Below are 25,000 nucleotides of genomic sequence, written 5' to 3' on the forward strand. Positions count from 1 at the left end.
TTCCTGTTTGACTGTAGTTAGCTCTCCATGTCAGAGAACCTTACTGGTTTCCTGGTTTGGACCCTGGCCTGTATTTCCTGAGAGAAATCATGTTGTAAATCTCACTTCACATATTTCCTGATTCTCAACCACTGTAGTCGGGTGTGGCTCACCTCAATTGAGTGTGCACCACAATACATAGAGAAAAACTCCTGGCCCTTGATGCAGGTAATGATACAGGCAATATATTTATTGTCATCTCACTGAAGTGGAACGCTGGCATGCAGAAGATTGTCGACAAGGTGTTTTATAAAAGCTCCATCTGCTCTTCAGATTCCCTCCTTTGAATTGACTTGCCGCTGCTGTGTTTTGTTCTTGTCATTTCTAATGGTCTGACTGTTTTGTGTTCCCTAGGGCGGATGAGTGAAGCGTTTAAGGATGTGGATAAAGGCTACAATGGGATGGAGAGGGCGTCTGTCGCCCAGCGGCTGCCTAAAAGCGACAGCTACCCTCCCAAGCTCCATGGACCTCCCATGGGGCCCACCAGTGACTACTGCCAGCGCTCCAAGCAGCCAATGGCCCAGCACCATGAAATGACAACCTTAGCGAGGGAGTCTGCGCTGCCTGAGCCTCCACACTCGATGTCGGCGCCTCCCCCTGTGGTTTCCACACCTCCTTCAGCTAAGGCAGCAACCCCTCCTAGGGTCTCTGCACCTCCTGCAGTGTCTATGGCTCATATGAATCCCTCAGGGCCTCCTGCTGTTTCATCTTCCTCCGTTACTTCTACGCCTCCCCGAAACTCAGCGCCTCCCGTGTACTCTGCTCCTTCTCCCCCTGTGCTCGGGCCTCCTCCCAGGCTGTCGTCACCGCCTCTGATGTTACAAGGCCTAAGACCTTTTCCAGTGTCTGTGTCCACACTTCCATCAGTCGTATCGCCTCCCTCCTCAGTGTCTGCACCTCCTCCTAAGCCACCTGCATTTCCTCCTTTACTGGACAAATCCTCTAGACCTCCATCTGTGTCTGCTCCCAATCCAGTCAGTGCGCCTACCCCAGTGTCTGTGGCACATCAGACTGCTCAAACTACATCTGCACCTCCTGCAATGGTCTCGCCTTCTACCATGGTGTCTGCTCCCCCGCACTCCATGTCTGTGCCTATCTCTGCTCTTCAACAGATGGTCCAAGGATCCAGACTACCTCCTCTGACTTCTTCTCCCCCTGCTTTATTTGGAGCACCTAGAGAGAAACGTTGGACTTTGTCATCATTGTCTGCATCTGCGCCTTCCCCATCGGTGTCTACTCCCTCGGTGGCAGTCATGGCACCTCCCTCAGCAGTGTCCAGGCCTCATTCGGCAGTCAGTTCATGTTCTATATCAGTGTCCTCACTTTCTCAATCAGTGTCTACTTGTCCCCCAGCAGTTTCTGCCCCTCTCACAGTGTCTGTGTCTGTAGTGTCCTCCTTTCCAAAGGAGGTTTCAATGCCTCCTCTAACAGTCCAAGGCCCTAGAGCTCTACCTTTTTCTGGACCTCCTCCTCTCACATCCCAAACCTCCAGAGCTCCTCCATTGTCTGAGCCACCTGCCTTGATGTCTGTGCCTCTTGGAGTGATGACTGCTCCTCTTGTGGTCCCATCTGCGCCTCTACTATCCGCCCCTCCTCCACAAGCTCCTAAACGGATGGTTCCCACAGAGCCAGAGGAGCGATGCATGGGGAACATGAAGGATCTCTCTGTAGAAGCAGACACAGTCAAAACATCATCAAAGATTGATTCCGCAGGGTCTCCAACTCGTCAATGTGAAAAACACTCAAACAAACCCCTCACAGTTATTTCTGGGACGACACTGCACCCCAAGAACCAAGAGGACTCCTCTGGGGACCAAGTTTGTGATGAGAAAAATGACACCACCCCGATGAGAGGTGCAGACATTCCCCTGGAGAAGGGAAGTCTGGATGACATCTGTGTGACGGATGAGTCAACAGTTGATGAGTCCTTTGACGAGTCCTTGCAGGCGGAGTCCATACGCCTCGACAGCACCAGGATGGAAGACGCCAGCTTCACTGAGGAAGATGACATCAGTAACAACTCATCATTCAACGATGCCTCTCGGTTTGACGATACTTCTGGACTTGACGATACCTCTCGCATGAATTACACATCTCGATTGGATGACATCTCTCGCGTGGATGGTGATAACTCTCGGTTTGACGATACCTCTCGGACGGATGATGACATTTCCCGCTTTGACGACAGCTCTCGCGTAGATGGCAACAAATCTCTATTTGACTACAGCGCTCGCATGGATGACAGCGCTCGCATGGATGACAGCGCTCACATGGATGACAGCGCTCGCATGGATGACACATCACATGTTGGAGACACTACAATGGATAGCAGCATCTCCTCTGTGGAGGATTCTAGGGAATTGACTCTGGATGATACCCAGTCAGAGAACGTTTCTCGGGCAGAGGAGACCATGGACAGCTGCCTGAGCACCAAGGAGTCCATGCTGGAGTCCTCTCTGAACAACACCTCTCAGATGCAGGACTCCAGTGTTGACTTGTCCCAAAATGACATCTCTCGGTCAAGCTCAAATGGCCCTGCCAAACCAACCCCAGCCTACAAAGGTAAGATCCTTGCCATAGTTGATGTATGACAACCTATCTTTTTGTAATTTAATTAGCTTTTTATGAGTCAGAATCTCCTGTTAAGTAAGATGTGTGGCAATCTAGAACTTTGCAAGAAAGAGTTGTGGGTTATGTCTTGGAAATCATCACAGCCAACTATGGAAATACTTATTTTGTCAAAAAACAGTAACTCAGTTAATTTGATGTTGCTACACATTGACCATTAACCTTATGCCCTCTTGACACGGTCTGAAGGTGACCGTGAGGCGGAGGTCTGGGATATACCAGACTCCACTGGCACCACCAGCACCAAGGCCAGTGCTGCTACCATCATGGCACCATCTGTTATCATGGATAAAGGCAAGCACACAGCGGCGCTCAGTGCCCTGGTGGAAAGCCTGGTTGGAGCCCCGCACCTGCCCCTAGCTGCCCCAGCCGTGCCCACGACTGGCCAAAAGACCAAAACACCAAGGAAACCCAGGAAGCCACGCACTCAAGCAGCCTCCATTCCCGGTAAACCAACTTCTCTTTTATCCCTTTTTTATCTGTGTAACTAATTAATTTAGAAAAAGGTAGTGAACAAACAAGGATTTCTGACATTCTGTTGTCACTCTCCAGTTCCCCAGGCCCCTGGGAAAGCCCAGCGGAAGTCTGCTATTAAAACTCCAAAGGTAGAGAAGATAAAGGTAGAGAGGAGGAGGAAGAAGAAGAAGCTTGAGGTAGGAGAGAACAAGGAAAAGGGACCACCTAGAAAGAGAAAGAAGAAGATTGAACCAGTAGCAGCCACAGGAGAGCCTGAACATTCTGCTGAAGGCCTACTTCCTGGTCAAAGTGGACCAGTCACTACCATTGGTAAACCATGTCTGACCAGTGGCGAGACCCCACCAGTGATCAAACCCAAGAAAGTTAGAGTCAAGAAAGTAAGTGTTCTGGAGCCGAAGCCACACAAAATAACAAAAATGGACATTGACACTAAACCCAATGATGATGACAATAACGTCAACGACGGAGACGACAGTTCCACTGCGGGTAATGAATGAGCAAACTACTTTAATACTGGAAATTACTGAAAAATGGCTACATATTTTTCAACTAGATATAGTTATAACCCAATGATTATAAACTCTAAACCAATGGCATTGTTGATGGATGAGTCATTTGGTACCGATCTGATTAAACTATCTTTGTTCTTTGTACAGGTGACACTCCTAGAAGGAGGATAGCAACAGAGGAGCAGGTCTACTTCCCTCTGCTCCACGGGTAATGATACATGCTCTCTGATTTATACAGTTTATGGAGCGAGAAGTCCCCCTTAATTAGGCTTTCTCTGTGCCAAATACTTCTTGTGTGTGGAAAGTGCAGAAGGTTTATGTTCACCCATAAATACAAAACCCCTCGGTTTCATCCTTCTCTTCTAGGCCCACTGAATGGATACTATGTGCTGCTTTTACTCTGTTGAATGTGGTTATTAACTGACTTTCTATTGATCTGTGATTTAGCTGGAGGAGGGAGATCCGGGTCAAGAAGAATGAGGACCGACTCAAGGGGGAGACCTGGTACTACAGCCCCTGTGGGAGGAGGATGAAGCAGTTTCCTGAAGTCATCAAGGTAAATGGCCCTGAGTTACAGTAAAACCTCACCACAGGAGCCATTTTGGCACAACATAATCTTACTGTCAATTTTTAGTGTGAGACATGAGAGAATGTCAGCAGCTATAAATAGCCCTTGATACAATGGGTTTTCTTTCCCTCAGGGCATTTACCACATCAGACAGACACTTATTTTGGGTGAGAGATTGACTGTGACCATCTAAATTAAGAGACCATGGAGAAGCCATGTTTTTAGCATACAGGCATAACTGTAGCTGCATTTGATCCCATTTAATCAACCCATCATTTGCTCATACTATGGGTGGATGACTCAGTGACCTATGACCTGCATTTTTCCATGTTCATCTGCTCTGATGCCACTGACTGACGATCCTGTTCTCCCTCAGTATCTGAACAGGCACCAGGACACTGCTGTGACCAGGGAACACTTCAGCTTCAGCCCCCGCATGCCCGTAGGAGACTTCTACGAGGAGAGGGACTCCACTGAGGTGTGTGTGAATTTATTGTATTTGCTGACAGATCTTTCATCATAAATACCTACAGTAATAACTCAATGCACACTGTCACTGTAATATCATAAAACACATTTCCCATAAACCTTTTCATATGATCTCTTCCAGGGAGTGAAATGGTGCCTACTGGCCAATGAGGAGGTGCCCTCCATGATCATGGCCATCACAGGCCGACGTGGCCGACCTCCGAACCCTGACAAAGAGATGCCCCGGCCCCGAGCTCGTCGTACCAAGGGTGGGCCAGTCCGAAAGCCCGGGAGGCCGCCCAAACCCAAGATGGCGGACCTGCTGAGCAAGGTGGACGCCAGAATGCTGAAAAGGCTAGAGGCCAAGGGTGAGTGGAGGACATAGCCTGGCGATATGAGTCTGTGTTCACTGGTTGGAAAGTAGGCTCCTATACAGACTTATTCAATGGCACAAAATAATCAGTAATGTAATATTGTAGAATCTGTCTGCATCAAAAAGCTTCAAATAGGTTGGGGATTTTGAAGTCTCCAATGTAAACGTGTTTATCTATTTTTAGATGGTCTGACTGAGGAGGACAAGGAGAAACTTGTCAAAATCAAGAAGAAAATGAAGAGAAAGGTACGGTATACTAAGCATCAAAATCTGAAGACGTGTTGTAACATTGCATCTTGGTGGTGTATCCAGGTTGTCTCCAACACACTTAAGTCAAATGGTTCCATTCCTCTCTTCTAGGCAAGGATGAAAAGAAAGGAGGATAACAAGAATAAAAAGATCCGACAGGAGAAAAAGCAAGCGAAGGTAAGGAATATATAAAAAAAAATATTGACCAAAGCAATAATCGGCCACACTCTATTTAACAAACCCCTCTTACCCTCTGTTCAGCTGGACAAAGAGACCAAGGAGGTGAAGGCTGAACCAGCCGACCAGGAAGCCTCACAGCCGTTCCCACCACAGCTACCCGCCCCTGAGCCCAAGAAGCGCGGCCCTAGGAAGAAGGTTGAGGTGCCGCCACCGGTTGTGGAGACGGACCAGGAGAGGTTGGCCAAGGGGAAAAGGGTGCTTGGGGCCAGGAGTAAGGCCAAGGCCCTGGCTAAAGCCCAGGCAGAGGCGGAGGCTGCAGCCCAGGCAGCCCTGGCAGCTAAGAAGCAGGTGGAGAGGAGGGCTCAGGCCCAGAGACGGCTGGAGGAGCGGAGGAGACAGCAGATGATCCTGGAGGAGCTGAAGAAGCCCACTGAGGACATGTGTCTCACAGACCACCAGCCCCTTCCGGAGCTGTCTCGGATCCCTGGCTTGGTTCTTTCTGGCGTGACCTTCTCCCACTGCCTGACTGTGGTGGAGTTCTTGTACAGCTATGGCAAAGTGCTGGGCCTCCACATCCCCAGTGATGTGCCTAGTCTCAGCACCCTGCAGGAGGGCCTCCTGGGCCTGGGAGACAGTCAAAGCGAGGTCCAAGATCTGCTCATAAAGCTGGTGGAGGCCGCACTACACGACCCAGGCCTGCCACCCTACTACCAGGTGTGTGTTGTTGACTGTATGGAGATAGTTTTGGAGATGGGTGTTCCTGAATATTTTTTTGACAAAGTGCTGTCTCCATGTAGACATTTTACTGTTAGCTATAGTTTACCAATTAAAACATGTATTTAGCTGTATGTTACATGTAAACTTTAGTTCAACAGATTTACCTAGTTCAATTTTTTAAATCCCCCTCTCTTTCTCTCTCCCTCCAGTCGGTGAAGATCCTAGGGGAGAAGCTGGTGGACCTGGAGCTGACTCGCAGCACAGTGTCTGAGGGCCTGAGGATCTTCCTGGAGTCCCATGGCTTTGACATGGAGGTGTGCAACGTGCTGCGGACCAAGACCTTCCTCACCCTCAAACCCGACACCAAAGCTGCCATCCTGGGCTTCCTGGTGGAGGAGCTCAACGGAAGCAACATTGTCATAAGGTCAGGATGACAATACACAGAGAGAAACGAAGGAGTTAATAACAACCATATCCTATGTATGAAGCAAATATCTTTTACAGCAAAAATGTGTCAAAAGAAACCCCTTCTGGAAAGGATATCCCACATTTAAAGTAAACCCTGTTTGTTTTGTTTTGCACTGCAGTGAGATTGACAACACACTGGACAACAGGGCTACTTACAGGAAGAATAAGTGGATCATCGAGGGGAAATTGCGCAAGTGAGACCAGTCACAGCTCCTTGAATTTAGATTTGTTTTAGTTTGTGGAAGGAGAGTGTTATAATAACTGGGGCTTTATGTGTGTGATCTCCCAGACTGAAGGCAGCTCTAGCACGGCGTACGGGGCGGTCTGAGGAGGAGCTCTATCTAGAGGAGAGGAGGCGCAGTGCCAGGGTGGCAGAGGAGGAGAACCTCAGTCTGGAAGAGGGCAGCGGCCCCATGGAGAGGGGCAGCCGCCGCCGCACACCCAAGGAGGAGGCCAAACTGAGTGAAGTGCGTGTTTGTGTCAATCTCAATGTGTTGGTGAGGATGTCTGTATTATACTCACCAAATGTCCTTTCCACAGACTGACAGTCCCACCAACGCCAGCATTCCAGAGTTGGAGAGGCAGATCGATAAGCTAACCAAGGTAAGGCATTAATTTTGTTCTTTTGTAGTGTCTTTTCCATCAGTGTAACTACATTGTGTTCACAGTTCTGAGTTGTTTTGTTTGAGCAAAATGTCACCCTACATGACCAAAAGTGGACACCTGCTCGTCGTTGGTCCCTCCCTATAACAGTCTCCACTCTTCTGGAAAGGCTTTCCACTACATGGTGTAACATTGCTGCGGGGATGTTCAGCTGCAACGGAAGCAAGTTGACTGGCAGGCCAGTCAAGTTCTTCCACACCGATCTCGACAAACCGAGATCTGGACCTCGCTTTGTGCACGGGGACTTTGTCATGCCGTAACAGGGAAGGGCCTTCCCCAACAAAGTTGGAAACCGAATCGTCTGGAATGTCATTGTATGCTGTAGCATTAATATTTCCCCTCACTCTAACTAAGGGGCCTAGCACGAATCATGAAAAAACAGCCCCATACCATTATTTCTCCTCCACCAAACTTTACAGTTGGCACTGTGCATTAGGGTAGATGGCGTTCTCCTGGCATCCGCCAAACCCAGATTTGTCCGTCAGACTGCCATATGGTGAAGCTTGATTCATCACTCCAGAGAACGCCTTTCCATTGCTCCAGAGTCCAATGGCGGCGAGTTTTACGCCACTCCAGCAGACGCTTAACTTAGTGATAGGCGTCCCGTCAACGGGACAGTTATATATCATGCAGCGTCACGATCGCAGATTTTAGAGAAACAACAAATGTTGGTACGTATGTGTCTTATATTGGCTGAAAGCTTAAATTCTTGTTATATAACTGCACTGTCCAATTTACAGTAGCTTTTACTGCGAAAATTTGCCATGCTATTGTTTGAGAAGCTCCTAACAACAAAACACCTTTTTTTCACCGCGATAGGTTTGATAAATTCACCACTGAAGGTGAAATGTGTATTTAAATCAGAGCAAGATTTCAGAATGTATCATCCAAAGGGTCCCAGACATAACATGAAGTGTAATTTTGTTAGATAAGATACTTTTTCATATCCTAAAAAGGTCCATATAGCATGCATGTTTGATTTTGTATTTCCACTTGTTCAATTTGCAAAGAAAGGAATCTGTGAAAATCTAACCCTAAATGTTGTTTCAACCAGTCAAATCATGTTCGTATTTATTCCTCAGAGATCCTAGAACGTAACCAGGCTTCACAATATCATTAGGAGTGTACTATATCCTATAGGACATAAAATTTGGTCAGAGAGCGACGCCTTCATGGCACGCCGATTACGTGGGTGGTCTTCACTTGATTGACTAACTTTGTCAAAACGCTAGCTAGATTGCCAATGAGCTGGGCTTTACGGGAGTATGCAGAAACCCCGACTCTTTCGCCAAGTTCTGCTGCTAACCTTGTGCGACAGCTAGCCTTTTCCTTTTGGACAAAAATTACAAGAATATGGAGTTATTAAAACTGGGTGTTTTGCAAATGTTGAACTTACGATATGGCTACTAATACTGGAAAATCTAAATCAAAGTCCAAGTATACAGATTTGACGATATTCTTGCAGAAAAATGTAAATGTCTCCTTCGCGATTTGCCCAAATGTACCTGGGTGACTTCACACTAAATGTCTTGTAGTTTGCTCATACTTCAAGTTATCCGTCTGAAACTTAGCACATACACTGCTGCCATTATTTGGACACCATCGGAATTACAACCAGAGTGATGGCTAGATTTGGGACCTTTCTGTTGCATTTCGAAGATGGTGGTAGGGGGGAAAAGTGTTATTTTTTGTGTATTTTCTTCTACTAGATCTATTGTTTTATATTCTCCTCCATTCAATTCACATTTCCACAAACCTCAGTGTTTCCTTTCAAATGTTACCAAGAATATGCATATCAAATCAAATGTATTTATATAGCCCTTCTTACATCAGCTGATATCTCAAAGTGCTGTACAGAAACCCAGCCTAAAACCCCAAACAGCAAGCAATGCAGATGTAGAAGCACAGTGGCTAGGAAAAACTCCCTAGAAAGGCCAGAACCTGGGAAGAAGCCTAGAGAGGAACCAGGCTATGAGGGGTGGCCAGTCCTCTTCTGGCTGTGCCGGGTGGAGATTATAACAGAACATGGCCAAGATGTTCATAAATGACCAGCATGGTCAAATAATAATAATCACAGTAGTTGTCGAGGGTGCAGCAAGTCAGCACCTCAGGAGTAAATGTCAGTTGGCTTTTCATAGCCGATCATTAAGAGTATTTCTACCGCTCCTGCTGTCTCTAGAGTTGAAAACTGCAGGTCTGGGACAGGTAGCACGTCCGGTGAACAGGTCAGGGTTCCATAGCCGCAGGCAGAGACAGTTGAACCTGGAGCAGCAGCACGGCCAGGTGGACTTGGGACAACAAGGAGTCATCATGCCAGGTAGTCCTGAGGCATGGTCCTAGGGCTCACGTCCTCCGAAAGAAAGAGAGAATTAGAGAGAGCATACTTAAATTCACACAGGACACCGGATAAGACTGGAGAAGTACTCCAGATATATCAAACTGACCCTAGCCCCCCGACACAAACGACTGCAGCATAAATACTGGAGGCTGAGAAAGGAGGGGTCAGGAGACACTGTGGCCCCATCCGATGATACCCCCGGACAGGGCCAAACAGGAAGGATATAACCCCACCCACTTTGCCAAAGCACAGCCCCCACCAACTTACCACCCTGAGACAAGGCCAAGTATAGCCCGCTTCAGGGCCTGAGCTACAGGCAGTTAGATTTGGGTATGTCATTTTAAATTGAAAATAAAGGGGGCGAATACTAAGAGGTTTTAACTTTGCGCGTGGTGTTCTTAGTCTTGTGTGCAGCTGCTTGGCCATGGAAACCCATTTTCATGAAGCTCCTGACGAACAGTTCTTGTGCTGAAGTTGCTGCCAGAAGCAGTTTGCAACTCTGTAGTGAGTGTTGCAACTGAGGACAGACTATTTTTACGCGCTTCATCACTCGGCGGTCCCGTTCTGTGATCTTGTGTGACCTACCATTTCGCGGTTGAGCCGTTGTTGCTCCTAGGCGGTTCCACTTCACAATAACAGCACTTACAGTTGACCGGGGCAGCGCTAGCAGGGCAGAAATTTGACGAACTCACTTGTTGGAAAGGTGGCATCCTGTGACGGTGCCACATTGAACAGCGCTCTTGAGTAAGGCCATTCTACTGCCAATGTTTGTCTATGGAGATTGCATGGCTGTGTGCTTGATTTTTATACACCTGTCAGTAACGGGTGTGGCTGAAATAAACAAATCCACTAATTTGAAAGGGTGTCCACATACTTTTGTGTCTGTTTTATATATTTATTTTTTCTCCTCCACAGCGACAGGTGTTTTTCCGTAAGAAGCTGCTCCAGTCCTCCCACTCCCTGCGGGCGGTGTCTCTGGGCCAGGACCGGTTCCGCCGGAGATACTGGCTCCTGCCACACCTGGGAGGGGTGCTGGTGGAGGGGCCTGAGGAGATCCTAGGTGAGTTGCAGAGCAACTGCCCTCAACCCTCTACTAGCCATCTTTTTATTGACTCTAAACATATCCCTCCTCTCTGTCTGTTAGCAACAGAAGATATCCTGGTGAAGGAGGTGCCCGTCACTCTTCTGAAGAGGGAACCCAAAGTGGAGGAGATGCCCACTACCACCCGTGCCCCCCCTGCCTCCTCTCCCCAGTCCCAGACCTCCTTGCCCCCCAAAGAGGACCCTCTCCCCGGCACCGCCTCTCTTATGAGCAGTCCCAGGGCCCGGGGTCGCCCCCGCAAGATCAAACCAGAGGTGGAGCTACACCTCCGCACCGCCAAGTGTCGCCGCCGTCGCCGTAGCAGCAAGTCTGGCGGGGAGGAGTCGGTGCCAGGCGTTTCCCCGGAGACCACCACCACCAATGGAACAGAAGACCTCACTCAGTCCGCTTTCAGTAACTGTCTCAGCCAATTGCAGGGCGCCTTAACCAATGGGACGGAGCCAGCAACAGGGACGGCACTTAAAGGCAGACTACCAGAGGATAGCGTGAAAGAGATGGCGGAGAAACAGGGGCAGTGGTTCAACCTGCTGCCAAAACAGCCTTGTGACAAAACCTCTCTGACAGAACCTCAGACCCCCCCCAGCAAGGAACCCAAGCACCTCCCTCTGACCCCCAGCACCCTGCCTGCCCTTGCTGCTCCACTGCTGCAGGTGAGTCCCCCTCAGCCCACTGCACACTCTTCAGGACCCTCATGGGAGAGAACACTCAACATAAGTTATTACTGTTGAATTGTCAGTAGTAACTTATAGTCTTCTTTCATCAAAGAATATTTTATTATCTCTTATTAAACTATTTTTCTCCCTCTCTCCAGTCTGTACCAGACCCCACACCCCAGGTGACCCCCAGCCCAGCCAAACCAGGGCGCAGGCGGAGGAGGGGAGGCAGTCCCGCCCGCAGGGTTGGAGCTAGAGCGGCTGCAGCTAAGCGTCGTGGCCGCCCTTCTTCCACACTCTTCCAGGAGATAGAGCAACAGTACTTCACTCAGCTCGTGGTCAAGCCCATTCCAGCATGTAAGCCTTCAATCTATTCAGTTCAATCCTGTATATATTTTTATACATGCTATTGAAAACCACCTAAGGTTTATCCAATATCCTCTCTGTAGTGTCTGACGATGACACTTGTCAGCAATGTAGAACATGATGCAATTTGAGCTGCGGATTTGGCTTACATGATTATGTATGGTTATCCGAAGTAGCAAACATCTTATACAAGATCTAATCATATGCTTATGTGTGGTTAGCCGATTATGGCTAGCATGGTTTGCTAACATGCTATGCTATAGGTGTGATGCTGGTGTCAAGTGTGTGTTGCTGTTGTTTTGTTAGCAATGGTGCGTGGCTGGTGGTGGATAAAGGAGCCTGAGGACCTGACGGCCACCCTGCAGGCCCTGCACCCACGAGGCATCCGGGAGAAGGTGCTCCACAAACACTTGGCCAAACATATGGAGTACCTGGCTGAGGTCTGCACACGGCCCATCAACGGTGAGTCAGTGACCACTGGTCACCGGGTCCGCTATAGGAAAAGATGGGGATATGAAAAGTCATAGTGTGACAGATTTGGTTGTTTCATAGTGAAGCTGCTTTGGACATCAATGTGACTTTAAAGAAGTATGTTGTTGTAATGAATGGAAACTGGATGATGACACTTTCCTTATCCTTTTCTCTCTCCCATCTCTCTATCCCCTTCTCCTTGCATCTCCCTCCCTTCTCTCCTCTCCGTCCCCCCGTCAGACCCTATATTCCAGGTGAAGGTGAAGGAGGGAGAGGCCCTGTTAGAGTCCCTGCAGCAGCCATGGCAGGTCCAGGAGCGGGCACTGGAGACAGATGTCGGAGCCCTCCGCTGGGTGGAGGACCTGGAGCAGAGGGTCATTGCCGCCGACCTGCATCTCAAGGTGAGACGCCAAGGGGACAGAGGGGCCCTGTCTCAATAGTCTGAAGTGTCTTTCTATCCCTACTGACATCCCTCATCTGCACAGCTCTGGAAACACAGATAGTGGAGAGTTGATCCCGAAATACATTTCTGTCATATCATCCCCGCATTTACCGCCTTTTCAGATCTGTGCAGACCAGGGCAAGGAGGACACTTTAGACTGTTGAGATGCACACAGGGATGCATGGGTAGGGTGGGTGCTTGGTAGTTTGTAAAGTAAGTTGGGTTTGAAATGTCCAGAGCTTGTCAGTTTATATTTTGTATTTTTTTTTCTGTTTATTTTTTACTATGGCTGCAGTTGCACTGAATGTCCAGAGGGTGGCGTAGGTGGCATGTGCTCCTGCAGTTTATACAGTGACCGTGTCCCCCTCCTAGCATTGTCATGCAAAAACAGGGAAACTTATCACACTCATCACATCATATGTCCATTACTTATATTTCAAGATGGCTCCTCAGAATGGAAGGAGCGACACTGACAATAACACGGAAACGCCAGCCGCAGGATTCCAGGTACAAACCAGGTTTTCGATCTACCGTTCACACATCCTCACCCTTCTTTTGGATCTACACTCTTTCACAAGTCTTCATGTTTCCCTTTTAAGAATTATTTTTGTCACCTCCTAAAATTTAAAAGGAGATGCTGTGTCTGAAATCTGTCTTGTCTACTACTTAAACTGCATACTGTGTACTACATACTATTTGGAACATACTTTTAAGTAAAAACGGATAAAGTAGTCAACGACTAGGCTCATCCTACTGAGAATACGTTATCAATGTGCAATTACATTGATTTCTGACATTTGTTAATTTTGGTACAGCGCGATTATCAGCTGTTGTCAGACACTCTTCAGCGAATTCTACTAAATGAAAAGCCAAAATGAGTATGACATCCTGTCATTTAATGCATAATTTTTTTTTTAAATGTCACATACTATAAGAAAAAAATGTGTATGCCTACTATTTAGATCGCAAGTACAGCTATTCGGACACAGCCAGTGTGTCTAGAGTTGTCACGTTAACACTCCTGCTCCTAACACTGTTTGAAATAAGCGCTGTCTGTGTTCCTTATATTCACCCAACCTCTGTTTTTTAGGGGCCTGCTTTTATATTTTGAAAATGGTTGTGTGGCTTAAAAAATGTGTAATTTGATGTCTGCACTCACTTACCTTACCTCGCCCACCTTACCTTACCTACCTCCAGTGGCGTGTATTCATGGATGCCAGAGGTAGCCAGGCTTCCCCAAAAAAATGTACCAAGTAAAAAAGAAAACATACATTTATTTCTCTCTGTTTGATAATTTTCTTTAAATTTGCAAGAGGCTGAATGTATCTCATCGGAGAAAGCATCCGAGCAAGTGAAACAGCACATATCTGTCTCTGTGTAGGCCATCAATCTAATGCTGTCTGGTCCAAAAGAGTATGACATTATTGCCATCCTTAGCATTGAATGCAAGGGAAGCCAGCGAGCATTTAGCCTCCCTTGATTAAAATAATAGGCAATTAGCATTGAGCTAAACTGAGTGCGCTCAGCTGTGAATGGTCCTGGCGCACCAAAAAAAGTGTCAAGGGAAGCCAGTTTGGATTTGGCGTCACTCCTATCAAATCGCATTGAGAGCATACGTCATTGACAGAAACAACTTGAATTGTTGCATCTCGTTGTGTGGCTGGCTGGCTAGATAGCTAAAACGGTTCCTTTCCTAAATTAGCCATGGCTGCAGATGGGGATTTGGACATGTGGTTTTACTTAATTCTCCATACTGGCCAATGATTATTACGGTGATTCTGATCCAACTATTAATTCATACATTTTGCCCCTGGCCTGAGAGGATGGAAGTTCAATATGTAGTTAGATGTTGAAGGCCCATGAAAGGAAGTTAGGCTTGCGCGTAAGGATTTTAGCCAGGTAGCCTGACAGAGTGATAGACCATTTCGTCGACATGAGAGGATGGCTGCATTGGCGTATCTCTACAAGTAGGGTGAGTCAACATGTTTTTATACTTGCGCTCACAGAAATCAGTACCATGGACAGCCACATCATATTTAGCTTACGTTGGACTAAATTGTTTTTGGTATCTTTTAGTTGTCACCTGTATTAGACTAAGCATAGTTGATTTGATGATGAAGTTGAATTGGTGCTGGAATAGTGGAAGCAGCTCCTGTTTTCTTTGTGACTTGCGGTAACTCTCTGGTTCTAAATTGAATAGTTGTTTAGTGGTCTGAAAATGTCGGAAACGTTAACTTGCTTGACCGTGCTGTAGGTCATGTAACTGTTTGTTACATGTAATATGCTTTGTAGACTTCTCCGGACAGAGGTTGCTCTCCCGTTTTGTGATGAAACAAAGGTGTGGTTGGATTTATTCTTATTGTCTCTGCTTTTTAGGCCTATATATCACAGTCGCAAGGCATTTAAACTAACTGGTTACAGAGCAACCAATGCAATTATCACAACACAGGTTGTAGTATGGCTTTTTTTCCCTTGCTTTCCCAGTGATTTTTACCCACGTACTGCTTACCTCACCTACCGTACCTCACAACCCTTTTAAGTCTTGCTCTAGCTTCAAAGTCCTTTGCTTCACTGCTTTTTGATTGTCGAGAACTATAATATTCTATTTTCTGTCATTCTCCCTCTTCCCCACCTCAGCCCTACACAGTTCCAGAGGTGGACTCCACGCGTGAAGACCTGCAGTACTACGAGCATGATGTGGACCCCCGGGACGACTGGATCGTGCGGACCAAGAAGGAGTGGTCAGACCTGCCCCGTGTGGCCAGCCACCCGCTGGACCTGGCCGTCCTGCGCCTGGCCAACCTGGAGAGAAACATCGACCGGCGCTACCTGAAGGAGCCCCTCTGGAACCTGGCCGAGGTGGTGCGTCTCGCCCCCCTCACCCCCGAGGAGAGCCAGATGGGCCAGATGGACGTCATGAGGTGGGAGGGACAGGGTTGGGGTCAGAGGTTGGAAAGGGTGGAGTGGAGCGTGATTTAATAATATCATGGATTAAATTTGTGTGTTATTTGGTCAAATTTCTCAAAGCTCTTCAGAGTGATTTAAACCTTCATCTCACTTCAGCTCTTAATTGTGTTGAGACCTATTTTTATAATCTCTTTCCCACAGTCTGGAGAGTGAGATCACCCCCAGATTGCGGACATGGCGTCAGGCCCTGGACCGCTGTCGGAGCGCCCCCCAGCTATGTCTGTGTCTGCTGCAGCTGGAGAAGGCCATCGCCTGGGAGAGATCTGTGGTCAAAGTGGTGGGGACAAGCCCAGTAGCAATACTCAATATGTACACTGAGAATAGAAACCATTATTATAAAGGGAATAAAATTATGGATGTAGGTGAAACAAGGAATATAGAACATTTCTATGGCAAATATCATAGTAGTGACATGCTGATGAGATCATTGAGAAGACCCTTTGATCCAAAGCAACTTACAGTAAACACAGGTTGTATTACACCGTAGTCTGAAAGACGGCAACAGAGCATTTCCCTTAAAGACTACCTGTGTCCCTGTCTGTGTGGTGTTGTAGACGTGTCAGGTGTGCAGGAAGGGGGATAATGATGAGTACCTGCTGCTGTGTGACGGCTGTGACCGTGGCTGCCACATGTACTGCCTGAGGCCAAAGGTCACCCAGGTGCCAGAGGGGGACTGGTTCTGCCCCACCTGCGTCTCCAAGGTGAGGACTGACTGGGGCTGCACTCTGCTTGGCTACCCTTATGGACCACAACAGGGGTCACTGCTCATCTAACCAGGGGGGAGTGCAGAAGGGTGAACCGTTCAGACCATTACACTTGGCTGAGATTAAGAAACTATACGCTGATTTACTTTTTGTAAATCCAACCAAAAAGTCACGTTGGTGCAACATAATTACAATAGTAATATATGGTGAAACAACATGAACACAATGGTAGCTTTTAGTCCCCAGTGTATTAAACCATAATATTGTCAGAACCTACTTCAAAAACCTGCCACAGCAGTACCCTCTGTAATTTCTGCTCCCCGTGACCTCCTTAACCTTTCTCTCAGGGCTGTTATTTCATCACTGTCTCACTGTGTCTTGTTGTTTATAAGGCCAGTGACGGTGAGTCACCACGTAGCAACCATCGCTCCTCCAAGCAGAGGACCCGGGTGAAGAAGAGGAGGTACGAAGACGACAGTTCTGACGAAGAGGTGGTGCCAAGCAGACGCAGCGGCGGTGGTGCTAGCATGGCAACACGGCATAAGGACGGTGGCCCTGCCTCATCCTCCCGTTACTCTGGAGATGGAGGACGCACAGCGGGCTTCTCACCCGCCAAGCGCCGCCGCATGACCACCCGCAACCAGCCCGACCTCACCTACTGCGAGTGAGTCTGACCTCAGATCAGTTTTGTCACAATGTTGCAGTGGTTATAGAACATGATATTAAATTACTCACCTCAAATGAGTTATCGTGTCCCGTTGCTCCAGTGGTTTCTATAAGACCATTAGATTCATGTTCTCACTAATGTGATGATAGTCCAGTTCTAACTGACGTGTGTTTTGTGTGTAGAATCATCCTGATGGAAATGGAGTCTCATGCTGACGCCTGGCCCTTCCTGGAACCCGTCAACCCCCGCGTGGTGCCCGGCTACCGACGCATCATCAAGAACCCCATGGACTTCCTCACCATGAGGGAGAGGCTACTGCAGGGAGGGTATGGGGGGCACTCATTCTCTGTCTGTGTGTGGGCTTGTATTACTATGCTTCTGGGTACCGGAAGTGCCCTCAGGGATAGTGAAACAGTGAAAATTCTCCCTTGTGGGGACATTTCCCTCACCCCCACAAGGACAAAGGCTATTTTAAGCTTAGGGGTTATCTTTAGGGGTTAGGGAAAATAGGATTATAGGTCCCCACAGTGTTGTGTTCGAGATCACCTAAGGCGAGACCTATCCAAGACTGGAGGGGGGGGCAAGACTGAGTCAAGACCGAAACCAGAAACATGCGAGTCCAATTCAAGACCATGATTATAATTTTGTCAAATCACCACTGTAATAAGAGTTCAAAATGTCCAGTATTTCTGTGTTCATATTTCAGAACAACATATGGATTCTTTAGACATTCAGAATAGTGAATAAATGCATGCTGAGAAAAAATAGAGCCACAAAAAAGATTACAACCCAGACAGTGGGGAATAATGGTCCTTCAGAGAAGGGCTAAGGATATATAAAATAATATTATTTTCAATGATGTTCTGATTTAATCGCTTCAGTTTTTGTTGGAAAGGGTTAACGCTGAAGAGAAAAAAAAGATCCAATCAGGATTTTTCTTTGCTGGTTTTTGAGGAGATAAATCTAGCTAGCTACGTCAGCTATTGACTAGGCCATCCGAAGTTAAAGGCAACTGCCGTTCAACTGTATTAGGGCAACATTTTGGGGTGACAGTGGAATCAACCAGTCACATTTTGACTTGTGGGTGGGATCGTTTGATAGGCAGAAGTTACCATATGTTTTTATACAAAGAGGATATTGTTGCTAGTTTATAACTTTCAACAAGTTAAGTTTCAAATTATTATCTGGTGAGTGGAACTGTTTTATTGTGGCGCGCTTGTTGTTAGCCATCTCTTTGAAAAAACATTATTGCATTTAAAGTAGAACTGACAGCATTTTAGCAACATGAAGTCTGTTCATTTACACCCCCAGGAAGAATATTGCACTTAAAAAATTAAAATAAAAATTCTAACAAGCGACCACATTATCATAAATTCTTAGAATGTTTGGGAATTACGTATACTAAGGCATTTGTGAAAATTCTATAGCAATATAGAGTGGGAAAGCGGCCGTGTGTTTGGACAATTAATAGACACTGCAGTAAATAAAACCAAATAAAAACATCTGTCTTGTCCAGGACCTATAGCCAATCAGAGCTACATTAGGCCTTTATACAAACAAGCCATTTGCCACACGGAATTGTAGCCTCCTCATCCTTCTGTAGCTTGCTTGCCAATGCATGCTTGTCCCAACCAAGCACCCAAGCTATCTGGCTAAAGTTGGCTAGCTAGCTACTTCCAGACGCAAATGAGAGAAACTCACTCTGACCATTTTACTTGCCGTAGCAGAGCTGGTTGTCTAGAGCGTTGTTGACTAAATATTATATTTCTTGCCTACGTTTACTGACACCGGTTATATTCAGCTGGTGTTGCACGTTTGTAAATTCATAGTTTGTTCTGCGCTCTGGCACACTCCGATCCATCTATTCTGACAACAATGCTTTGGTGTATGTCATGGAACGTTGAGTTAAATGGAATCTATTTTTAAAACCTCTTATAAAGTTGGTTTTGTAGCATAAACTGGGAATTAAAAATGTGATTTTTTTATCATGGTCTGTTTCATATCTGCACTTTAATCTTTAGGTAGGTCACTGGTTACTTTGTGTGCTAAACTTGAAATGTTTTTTCAATGGGAGGTAATAGTTGTACAGTGCCTTCGGAAAGTATTCAGACCCCTTGACCTTTTCCACATTTTGTTACATTAGCCTTATTCTAAAATGTATTAAATTGTTTTTCCTCATCAATCTACATACAATTTCCCATAATGACAAAGCAAAAACAGGTTTAGATATTTTTTCAAATGTTTTACAAATAAAAAATTAAGATATCACATTTACATAGGTATTCAGACTCTTTACTCAGTACTTTGTTGAAGCACCTTGGCAGCGATTACAGCCTCCAGTCTTCTTGGGTATGACGCTACAAGCTTGGCACACCTGTATTTGGGGAGTTTCTCCTGTTCTTCTCTGCAGACCCTCTCAAACTCTGTCAGGTTGGATGGGGAGCATTGCTGCACAGCTATTTTCAGGTCTCCAGAGATGTTCGATCAGGTTCAAGTCTGGCTCTGGCTGGGCCACTCAAGGACATTCAGAGACTTGTCCCAAAGCCACCCCTGCGTCGTATTGGCTGTGTGCTTAGGGTCGTTGTACTGTTGGAAGGTGAACCTTCACCCCAGTCTGAGGTCCTCTGAGCACTCTATAGCAGGTTTTCATCAAGGGTCTCTCTGTACTTGGCTTTGTTCATCTATCCCTCAATCCTGACTAGTCTCCCAGTACCTGCAGCTGAAAAACATCCACACAGCATGATGCTTCACCACCATATGGATGGTTCCAGGTTTCCTCCAAACGTGGCACTTGGCATTCAGGCCAAAGAGTTAAATCTTGGTTTCATCAGACCAGAGAATCTTGTTTCTTGTTGTCAGTCCTTTAGGTGCCTTTTGGGAAACTCCAAGTGGGCTGTCATGTGCCTTTTACTGAGGCAACTATGGTTGTCCTTCTGGAAGGTTCTCCCATCTCCACAGAGGAGCTCTGTCAGTGACCATCGGGTTCTTGGTCACCTCCCTGACCAAGGCCCATCTCCCCCGATTGCTCAGTTTGGCCAGACAGCCAGCTCTATGAAGAGTCTTGGTGGTTCCAAACTTTTTTCATTTAAGAATGATGGATGCCACTGTGTTCATGGGGACCTTCAATGCTGCAAAAATGTTTTGGTACCCTTCCCCAAATCTGTGCTTCAACACAATCCTGTCTCGGAGCATCTACCAACAATTCCTTCGACCTCATGGCTTGGTTTTTTCTCTGACATGAACTAACAACCGTGTGACCTTATATAGACAGTTGTGTGCCTTTCCAAATCATGTCCAATCAATTGAATTTACCACAGTTGGACTCCAAGTTAAATAAACATCTCAAGCATGATCAATGGAAACAGGATGCACCTGAGCTCAATTTAGAGTCTCATAGCAAAGGGTCTGAATACTTATGTATTAAGTTATTTCAGTTTTTTTTTTTTTTATACATTTGTTAAAATTTCTAAACTGTTTTTACTTTGTCATTATGGGGTATTGTGTGTAGATTGCTGAGGATTTAAAAATAGGAAATATCATCCATTTTAGAAGAAGGCTGTAACAAAGTGGAAAAAGTCAAGGAGTCTGAATAATTTCCCACGGCACTATTTCAATTTGGAAATGTTTAATGGTTGTGTTTTTGTATTCTTCTGATTGGGACCTACTGGCTTATGTCAGTTTATGGACTGATTATCCTTTGACATGCTGTGTATGACTGCTGTCTTTCCATCGGCCCTGTGTAGTGGTACTTTAACATCATTCTGTGTATGACTGCTGTCTTACTGGAGGCCTATAGGTTCACCACTCTACTAACCTGTCACACACTGAAGGCCTATAGGTTCACCACTCTACTAACCTGTCACACACTGGAGGCCTATAGGTTCACCACTCTACTAACCTGTCACACACTGGAGGCCTATAGGTTCACCTCTCTACTAACCTGTCACACACTGGAGGCCTATAGGTTCACCACTCTACTAACCTGTCACACACTGGAGGCCTATAGGTTCACCACTTCTCAAACATGTCTATAATAGATAAAAAGGCTGTTCAGATATTGTTTCAAGAAAGGAGTGTATATATTTGGCCTCAGGAAGCCGTTTTATGCACTGGCTGAATGTAAGCTGTAAATTATACGTTTTTTACTCCACTGGTCTTGGCTGTTCTCGAAGAAATTACAAGTCCTCACTGTCCGAGACCGAGTCAAGACAGAGATGCAAATAACACTGAGACAAGACCGAGACACTCAATATGTGGTCTGGAGTACTACAACACTGGGTCTCCACAAGGATAGTAAAACTGTGTGTCTACAACATGACCCAAACTTCCATAATGAGGCCGGTTCCTTTCATTTTCAACAATGTTACGGAAAATGTGTCCGCTTATATTTGACCTGTTTTTCTCTTTGCTCTCCAGGTACTGCAGCTGTGAGGAGTTTGCAGCAGACGCCCATCTGGTGTTCAACAACTGCGAGCTGTTCAACGAGGACACGTCCGAGGTGGGCATGGCCGGACACTCCATGAAGCGCTTCTTCGAGAACCGCTGGGCTGAGTTCTACGCGAGCAAGGACCAATAGGAGCCCAGGACTCTTGTGCTGGGGGCGGGGTCACCCATTGGCTGATGCTTACGCTCCCCGTTACTACGAAGACTGTCTGGGCCGGAGTACCCTCCGGCTCGCTGTATACATATATGTATAGATCTATGTATAGATTTGGATATTTGTCTGTTCTTGTTTTTCCCTTTCTCTGCTTCACCTTTTTTTTTTTACCTTGACCCTGTTGGCTTGAAATTCTCTCGACGAGGGGGATGTTTGAGCTCTTTTCTTCCCTCCTTCCCTCTGCACCCTCACTTCTGTACCTAGCCACCTGTTTGGAATTTTCCTGTTGACATGTTCTCTCCTAAGCCACACCCCTTGTCTCAAGGCCACGGTATTCGTCCATCCCTTCCTCTGGGGGCGGGAGGAGGGTCTGAGGCCCTGAGCGGGTTGGGTTCTCAAACTCTGCCCTCTGACCGCGACAGGAGGTCTGCCAGACCAATGCGTCACTGCAGACCGGACATGCTCTGACCTCGTTTCCACCATATAGATCAAAACCCTAAGGTCCTCTGAACTCAAACACTTTGGAATTGGACCCTCTTAACTGTTCAATGGAAATGTAGTATGGTCTTATGCCTGAAGCAATTTTTCTCACTATATTTTTATTATATATTCTATATATGTGTGTATATATATATATAGAGTACAATAGCTGGGATTATTTAATAGCAATAGCTTGTAGTGAATGTGTACAGACTATATAGTTGAGATGTCTAGACGATTTATGAAAAGGCCAGTAAAACAAAATGGAAAGGAGTGTTTTTTTGTGTGTTTTTTCCCCCCCGAGACTCACATTTTTAGACTCTTACATTGTGTAACGCAACCCCTGACCTAACTCATACACAGCCACACTCCTGCTGCTTTGTGAAGGTCACTGGTTTCAGAAACTGGAGGCTTTAGTGTTTTTTTTCTTTCTGTCCTGTTTTTAGACCCTTTTTTTTCTTCTCCATAATGACAACTAAGACCGGTAGTCACAGCAACGGGAATTGTCAGGTGTGGTGTGTTCATAGATGGTGTCAATAGCACTGAAATGACGCTACCGCCATTATTAAACGCTGTTTGCTCTGTGTTGCAGCTCTTTACCATATTGGTCAAATTGTGCAGAAAGCTAGCAGGCTGCTGAAATCTTATTGGGTGACTGTTCGCAAACAAAATGATGTCACGTTTTTTAGCGACACCCGTTCATGGGAAGAATTGTTTTGATTTTACTGAAAATTGTCACTCAATATTTCTTACAATGCTTTTTATTTTATTTTTTACTAAATTGAAAGGACCTTCATAGGAATTTGGTTAACACTGAAAATGTTCAGTCTCATCAATTTCAAATGAACGTAGAAACATAAACTTCATACAATAAATAATCCCCCCCCCCCCTAAAAAATATTTAAAAAATAAACGCTTGATAGCTTGATGTAACCATTTAAAATTGGGGAGAAGCTATAACTCTTATTTTTATGAATACTGCAGAATAACAGTAAATATGCATTGAGAGGTTTTCTGCTTGTAGGTTTCTGAATATTGGCAGTTAAGCGCAGGAACAGGTATCACTTGTGTGTTAGGAGAAACATTTTGTTCTAGACACCTACTGATTAAAAGCCTTCAAAACAAGTATGTGCACATTTTGCTAAGCTCATGTTCCATTTATGAATCAGTTTTTTTTCTCTGTAGTGGCCACTGTGCTCTATAGAGCCCCAGAGTGGAGTCATAATACCCATAAAATACTAGCGGTCAAACAGGGAAATGGTTCCAATTGTTTTTACACTACATTTTTCCAATATGGGGAAAAACACTTCAAGGGCTGTGTTTTGTGTAGGCTTACCCAGGTGTGACGTTTTGATAACCATGTAAATCTCTCTCGTACAAGGTGACTTTTTTATCAATATATTTTTCTCTTTTTAGTCTGATTTGAAAATGCTAATTAGCATCAAAGTCGACATACACAACCCTGCAAGCTCCTGCATGTCATCTCTAGCTGACACCTTTATTAACAGGTATTGTTAATTTAAAACTTGCACGAGACAGTTCACAGAATTGTCCATTTTTAAAGTAATGTAGCCAATTTATACAATAACACATTTAGATAACATTAGTTAATCCAGATATTCTTACCTTTGCCTCGGCAGTCTCGACCAGATCATCATGGCATTTGTAGTTATTTTTGATAGCCTAATTAGCAATTCATTTTTGGGGGGTAAATACAAGCGAATACATTGATAAAAGTCACCTTGTCTGATAGAGATTTTACAAGGTAATTGAAATGTCACCCCAGGGTAAGCCTAAATGAAACGCAGCATTTTAGAAACACAGTTTCTAAAATCCCCTATGGGAAAAATATTAATGGTGGAAAAAACGATTGGAACCATTTCCCTGTTTGACCTCAAGGTATTATGACTCCTACTGTGGTTCTCTAGCGTGGCATGGTTGGTGTGTTATGGGAAAGGTATGAAGGCGGCATGACGATACTTCACAATCCGGGTTTTATTTAAAGCGTGGTTTCTTACACTGAACTCAAACCGGTCGATAGGAAATGCATTTTTGTGTTCCTTTCTACACAAAAGGGACATTCTTTTTTCTATATAAAAAAACTAAAAGACATGAATAAAACCAAATCTGGTGTTAAGTGAATTTTTCATAATGTACAGTTTTTGTGACTACATTTGTTCCTTTCTATATTTTTAGGACCGATATAATTTTTAAGAGGTATTACAAGACCATGTTGTATCTTGGTGATGTAACACGTGTGCATCTGTAGAATGTACTGTTAGTTGAATAAAAACCACATCTAGTAGAGACTACACACTGGAACTGTCCCTGGGTCCTCATTTCATTCTCCTTTTTATTAAATCACAGAAGTAGGACATCCAATAAGAATTATAGGAACCAGCAAGCTAGTACAGTAAGTAGCCTGAATGGAGAGCAGTGCTGTACACCCATTCACAGACAACCCTATATAAGGTGCATTCGGAAAGTATTCAGACCCCTTTGACATTTTCCACATTTTGTTACGTTACAGCCTTATTCTAAAATGGATGAACTGTTTTTTTCCCCACTCATCATTCTACACACAATACCCAATAGTGACAAAGCAAAAAACGGTTTTAAGACACCTATGGATGTTTATTTGAAAACAACCCCGGAAATATCACATTTACATAAGTATTCAGACCCTCAGTACTTTGTTGAAGCACCTTTGGCAGCGATTACAGCCTCCAGTCTTCTTGGGTATGACACTACAAGCTTGGCACACCTGTATTTGGGGAGTTTCTCCTGTTCTTCTCTGCAGACGCTCTCAAGCTCTGTCGCTGCAAAGCTATTTTCAGGTCTCCAAATATGTTTGATCGGGCTTTGGCTGGGCCA

General features: G+C 45.6%; 1 protein-coding gene across 4 annotated transcripts in view; it reads left to right on the forward strand.

Moving 5' to 3' along the window:
* Positions 1–24,448, forward strand: part of LOC129861175 (bromodomain adjacent to zinc finger domain protein 2A-like) — a 28,997-nt gene extending 4,549 nt beyond the window's left edge. For 3 of the 4 annotated variants that reach the window (XM_055932354.1, XM_055932355.1, XM_055932356.1), the window contains exons 4-29: positions 394–2,601; positions 2,857–3,114; positions 3,220–3,630; positions 3,801–3,861; positions 4,101–4,209; positions 4,598–4,699; positions 4,832–5,057; positions 5,247–5,308; positions 5,423–5,488; positions 5,573–6,205; positions 6,418–6,632; positions 6,796–6,870; positions 6,966–7,143; positions 7,217–7,279; positions 10,593–10,737; positions 10,822–11,429; positions 11,591–11,789; positions 12,105–12,260; positions 12,510–12,670; positions 13,153–13,218; positions 15,349–15,632; positions 15,820–15,955; positions 16,233–16,379; positions 16,775–17,046; positions 17,232–17,375; positions 21,466–24,448. In XM_055932354.1, coding sequence (XP_055788329.1) covers positions 394–2,601; positions 2,857–3,114; positions 3,220–3,630; positions 3,801–3,861; positions 4,101–4,209; positions 4,598–4,699; positions 4,832–5,057; positions 5,247–5,308; positions 5,423–5,488; positions 5,573–6,205; positions 6,418–6,632; positions 6,796–6,870; positions 6,966–7,143; positions 7,217–7,279; positions 10,593–10,737; positions 10,822–11,429; positions 11,591–11,789; positions 12,105–12,260; positions 12,510–12,670; positions 13,153–13,218; positions 15,349–15,632; positions 15,820–15,955; positions 16,233–16,379; positions 16,775–17,046; positions 17,232–17,375; positions 21,466–21,625 — 7,145 coding nt within the window. In that variant the 3' untranslated portion in view covers positions 21,626–24,448. The remainder of the gene's footprint in view (positions 1–393; positions 2,602–2,856; positions 3,115–3,219; positions 3,631–3,800; positions 3,862–4,100; positions 4,210–4,597; positions 4,700–4,831; positions 5,058–5,246; positions 5,309–5,422; positions 5,489–5,572; positions 6,206–6,417; positions 6,633–6,795; positions 6,871–6,965; positions 7,144–7,216; positions 7,280–10,592; positions 10,738–10,821; positions 11,430–11,590; positions 11,790–12,104; positions 12,261–12,509; positions 12,671–13,152; positions 13,219–15,348; positions 15,633–15,819; positions 15,956–16,232; positions 16,380–16,774; positions 17,047–17,231; positions 17,376–21,465) is intronic. The other variant, XM_055932357.1, reaches the window with a different exon arrangement.
* Positions 24,449–25,000: the final 552 nt, after the last annotated feature.

The sequence above is a fragment of the Salvelinus fontinalis genome, chromosome 8 (assembly GCF_029448725.1).
Source record: "Salvelinus fontinalis isolate EN_2023a chromosome 8, ASM2944872v1, whole genome shotgun sequence".
NCBI lineage: Eukaryota > Metazoa > Chordata > Actinopteri > Salmoniformes > Salmonidae > Salvelinus > Salvelinus fontinalis.